The sequence below is a fragment of the Nematolebias whitei genome, chromosome 18, assembly GCF_014905685.2.
Source record: "Nematolebias whitei isolate Nwh7 chromosome 18, NemWhi1, whole genome shotgun sequence".
Taxonomy (NCBI): Eukaryota; Metazoa; Chordata; class Actinopteri; order Cyprinodontiformes; family Rivulidae; genus Nematolebias; species Nematolebias whitei.
The window spans coordinates 11,817,318-11,823,041 of NC_056515.1; the positions used below are offsets into that span (position 1 = coordinate 11,817,318).

General features: G+C 39.6%; 1 protein-coding gene across 1 annotated transcript in view; it reads left to right on the forward strand.

Moving 5' to 3' along the window:
* Positions 1 to 5,724, forward strand: part of LOC119425035 (kinesin-like protein KIF2A) — a 64,627-nt gene that overhangs the window by 16,322 nt on the left and 42,581 nt on the right. Inside the window, exon 6 of the mRNA XM_037692558.1 lies at positions 4,721 to 4,821. Coding sequence (XP_037548486.1) covers positions 4,721 to 4,821 — 101 coding nt within the window. The remainder of the gene's footprint in view (positions 1 to 4,720; positions 4,822 to 5,724) is intronic.

A 5,724-nucleotide genomic window follows, 5' to 3' on the forward strand; every position in this document is an offset into this window, starting at 1 on the left:
TCTCTGCTCCTCTCCCTCTTCATCATCTGGACCTCTCTGCTCCTCTCTCTCTTCATCATCTGGTCCTCTCTGCTCCTCTCCCTCTTCATCATCTGGTCCTCTCTGCTTTGTGATGATTAACTCACCATGTCTGCCTGAACTAATTTTCCCAAAAAAGAAGACAATGAAATATGGTCATCAGAAATTAAAACCATCATGGTATATAGGTTTTTGTTGCCTCCCTAATGTAATTATTCCTACCTGATGTCATCACTTGTCTCCTCTATCACTGACCTCGTGTCTGTCTCCTTCACCTTTTGTCTGTGGCATTCTGCACTAAGTCATAAGGTCAAAAAAGCATTATATATTAGTTGTAAAAATGACAGATCTTAATACAGTTTTTAAAAATAATGTTTACACGTTATTGCTTGGGATTAAGTAACTGTTCCCTCACTTCCACCTGCATTAGACCAACCTGTTGCCTTCCCCAGTCTGTCCTGATTCTTCCTCTGTCATCTTCTCTTCCTTCTCTCCATCCTCACAGCTGAATGACATTAATTTTGTGTCAAGTAGGTTTAAAAATACAGCAGTCAAACCACAATAGAAATGAAACTTGAATTTAAATGATCTCCTTGTTGGATAACAGTTACTGACTGGACATTTCATCTGATCTGACTCACCAGATACATCACAACACACACCACTGTAGTGATACTGAATAAGACATTTAAACTCAAGTGTCCCTCTGCCAAAAAGGTTGGAAACATGGGTCACCAACCTTTTTGAGCTATAGTGACACTGAGGACTAATTTATCTGATACACACATAAACTTGTACAACTCATCTTTAATTAAAGAATCAATAATAATAAATGTACATATGAGTGAATAAATTGCAGCACTGAGGGCTAAGCGTTGGATCATAGCTGGGAACTGCCGCCACAACAGTTTAGCTTTCCTGTGTTAATATTTCATGAGTTTTATTTTGGTCATTCTTACACTTAGTGTGTGGATATGTGTGTGTGACAGGCGAGGCGCATGTATCAAATATTCATAAAAATACAGAAAATACTAAACAAATCACATCAATAGGGGAGGCAACATTTAACAGCCAACCGCAGTGTATTAGGCTAGCTTTAGCTAACCTGAATATTTAAACCCTCCTGTCCTGCTAATACACTGACAGTACTTACCTACTATCTTTCAACCACATTGAAAGGCTTTTTTTCATCCCGCCAACATCTTTATCCTTCTCCCTTTTCCTTTTTCTGTTTTGCGCCCCGGATAGCTTTTTTTTCTGCCGCTCCATCTTGTTGTCAAGTGCACAACGAGCGGTAGTTCAAGATTAAAAAAAAAAAAAAAAACGCGCCGAGTGCGTTCTCTTAGGGGCGTGTTCACAGCCACCTGTGTGGGAAGGGAGAGCGATAGGAGGGGAGGTGAAGGAGCAGAGGGGAGGTGAAGCAGCAGAGGGGAGGTGAAGGAGCAGAGGGGAGGTGAAGGAGCAGAGGGGAGGTGAAGGAGCAGAGGGGCGCCTAATCAGTGCTGTTCCCCTGTTATTGATCATTTAGAAAATGCCTACTAGAAAAACATTTTTTCTACAGAGGGTTTTGACGCCCCCTGCAGTGCAGCGCCCCTATGCGTTGCATACGCTGCATACCCGCTTTTTGCGCCACTGGTCACAGGTCATGATATTCTGATGATATGATAAACTTAAGCAAAAGGACCATAATTTCCCTGTATTAGAACAAACTAACAAAAAATTACAAGCGATTTGCTTCTATTTAAAAACAGCAATGTCCATACTAATGATACTGCTGCTTAAATATCGTTAATTGCCTAATATTATCATAAACATAACAGAAACTTACTACCAAATTTAATTATGTCTTTTTATTGTAATGCACAGATTAAAAAAAGAGATTGATTTTAAACAGTGACTGTCAACATGTTCACTTGTGTTCACTCTGTCAGCTTTTTCCTGCACTCAGGACCCATTTTAAAACAATACATGGTCAGTTTTTTTTGTGACGGAGCGAAGAAGGAGAATTGAAAATACCCTCCGTCTTTCTGTCTGTAGGGATTGGGCTGTTTCATGGATTTAGCCCCATCTTGTGTTGTGTTTTTTGTCTTATGACCTTCTTATCAGTTTCTGTTTTTCTATAGGGTTTGTGTTTTCCTAGTGTATGCTTCCATCTAGTGTTGTGTGTCTGTTCCTGCACTCCCTGGTTTCCTGGTTTGTCATTTTCCCTGGTGTGGTTCAGCTGTGTGTCCTCACAGGTGTTTTGTCTTGTTTGTCACTGTATATAAGTCTGTGTCTCAGTGTTAGCCCTTCATCCTGGCATTGCTTCCTGTCACCTTGGTCCTCTGTGTTTCCCACAGTTTATGTAAGTTTGCTGCCCCGTCAGCTGTTGTTTTGTTATTATTAATAAATTATTTTATTCATCTCCTGAGTCCTGGATTGTCTGCCTGCACCCCTGGATTTACCCCTCACCAACCAATATTACGACACTGTCTATGAATGTTATGAGTATAAATAGAAAATAGGTGAGGTACGGACTTCCATTCTGGTGTGCTGCTGCATCTAGGCGTAAAAAGGTCAGTCTCAAAAATTGGGTTGCCACGTCAAAATCCAAGATGGCCACCAACATAAATATGTGTAAACCAGGCAGTCCAATCATTTGATCATTTGAAACTACACTTTCTAGTTTTATATTGCTTAAAAGTATAGTTTCCTCAAATGATTGGGGTGGCCGAAGATTAGTCTTTTGGCGGTAAGGCCACCATTGGTCACCCCCTGGCTCCACCATTGCACCTGGTGGTGGATAAAATTGCACCCTCCACTCTCCAGGATCTGTCACTTGGCACTGCCTCAGACAAACAAAAATAAAATAAAAACCTACCTGTTCTTCTCCACAGTGTAACTACAACCCACTTGAATGTATTGCAACAAAAACATTATTTCATTCTCTGTTCTATTGCAGTCCAGAAAAACACTCATCCTGAAAACAACAAACATTCACTATTCAAATCCCTCAGTGATGAAGGACATTGATGTTCTGCTTGTTTATACATTTTTCACAATGATGCTGAAAATCAAGACTAACTTTTTATTTTGATCACAAGTGTTGAGATTTGTTTTTACATTTAACAGTCAAAGAGTCAGTATTCATGTTTATAGCAGTGATTTATAGTAGAGGACAGATTGTAGACGTTATAGACATAATTTACCAAGAGCAGCTTGTTTTGGCCACTGTAAGCAGGTTCATGGATACATACAGTGTATGTATGGGACATGAACCTTCTTTAAGAGTCCGTTTTATATTTGGACCTTCTGTTTTTTAGAGCTGCGTTTCCATTTCGAAAGAAACAAAAAGGAAAAATCTATCTACTTCTTTTTGCCATCAGCTCCACAACTTACACACTTGAAAAATTATACTAAAGCACAGTACCAGATACATTTAGTTAGAATTCAAGTAACTGGCGGAAGCGAAAAGTCACAAATTACTTTCACTTACGTTACTGTAATTCAGCATTATTTTTGTACATTGTACTTTTGCAGTTAGTATTTTCAGTATCTGTACTCATATCTGAGTGTTTTATTTTAAGTATTGTACATATTATTGTAGAAGTTCAAGTAAAACTAATGAAATAAATAAATAAACTCATGTAAATCCTGCCCATGTTCAAAGACATCATGGCTCTAAGTTAAAGGAAGAAAGCTGCTTAATTCTGCTGTTAAATGTGTGAACTCAGAGACAATCAGACCTGCAGCCTGTGGTGGGGAGTAAAAAACACATTTGTTTTGTGACTTAAAACAAGGTGTTCATGGTTTTATAAGAAACTTTGTGAAAATTGTTGTAGTTGTAGCAACTACAGGGAAATTAAGCTGATGAGCTACACCATGAAGATCTGGGAGAGAGTTGTAAAGGACTTTTAGACGAGAGGTGACTGTGAGCAGCAGTATAGTTTCATGCAGAGAAAGAGCAGCACAGATGCCATCTTTGTTTTGAGGATACTGATGGAGAAGTACAGAGAGGGTCAGAAAGAACTCCATTGTGTATTTGTGGATTTAGAAAACATTTGATGGGGTGCTGAGTGGTGGCGCAGTGGTTAGAGAAGGTGGGCCTGTGATCGGAAGATCACTGGTTCAACTCCTGGTACCAAAAACAAGAGTGTCAGCGGAAAAGTTTACAAGAGAGTGGTGAGACCAGCTATGTTGTATGGTCTGGAGACAGAGACATGGACAAAAAGACAGAAGAAAGAACTGGAATAAGATTAGGAATGAGATCATCAGAGGTACAGCACAGGTTGAACAACTGGGAGATAAAGTTAGAGAGGCCAGACTGAGGTGGTTTGGACATGTCCAGAGGAGGGACAGTGGGTATACTGGTAGAAGGATGTTAGAAATGCAGCTGCCAGGAAAAAGACAAAGAGGAGATATATGGATGCAGTTAGAGAGGACATGGAGGTAGTGAAGGAATGAGGACAAAGAACAGAGTTAGATGGAGGAAAATGACTCTGTGGAGACTCCTTAAGAGGGAAAAGCTGAAAGAAGAAGAAGAAGAAGAAACCATAGGAATTGTGTGATTTAATCTTTTTTTTCAATCTGTTTACACTGTGACTTCTCAACAGTTATAAAATTGAAACAGTAACCAGCCCATGCCTACAAAGTAATATAAACATTTTACTTGTTTCAGATAAGTTGCTCATATGATTTTTTAAAAATTATTATTATTTTTCAGCACGGAGGAAATCCAACTGTGTAAAGGAAGTGGAGAAACTGCAGGAAAAACGAGAAAAGAGACGACTTCAGCAGCAAGAGCTCAGAGAGAAGAAGGCTCAAGTGAGGATAAAACACTTTTTTTTCCTCTAAACAAACCCTACTTCATATTTACTTATAAGTATTAAGATTCTGTGCAGCAAAGCTGAAAATCAACCTTTTAGGAGTATATCTGGATGGATGGCTGTGCTTGGCTTCAGGGATTAACTGGTGACCCATGCTAAGGGTACTGTTGGACAGTACAAGAAACACTTTGAGGATTTCCTTAATCCAGTCATCACATCCAACTTTAGGGAGGAAAAGTCTGAGGACTCTGCGGAATGTGAATCCCTTACCATGCCAGAGGTCTCTGAGCTAGTTGAATAGCTCCCTAAAGGAAGGGCACCAGGTCTGCCATGGGTTATTGAAGGCTCTGGACATTATGGGGATTTGACTGATACGTTCCTTCAATGTTGCATGGAGTGCCAGGACACATCTGCAAAGAGACGGACTGAGGTGATGGTCTTCAGTTTTTAATAAAGGGGGACCGAAGAGTGTGCTTCAGCTAGGGTTGCAAAGGGGCAGAACATTTTCTTTAAATTTCTAGAAACTGAGAAGTTAAGCTGGGGAATATTAGAAATTGGAAACTTTCTCACAATTAATCTAAAATACACTCCAACAAATCTGAACAACTGAAAATGATCACTGATTCAGCTCTTATTTTTTATTTACTTTTTGATATTTTTACTCAATCATCGTGTTAAGGAGACATGCATTGCTATTTGATGAATGGATGAATGTTTCCTGTTTGTTCATGGTTCACACAACGAACATCTGGTTGTACAGTAGTCCCTCGTTTATCGCGGGGGCTCCATACCCTGAAGCCCAGCGATAAGTGAAAAACCACGACATAGGAGTACAAGTAGTAAGTGGTAGTTTATTTTAATACAGTATATATAAGGAGTAGCAAACCCTTCCCACACTCTT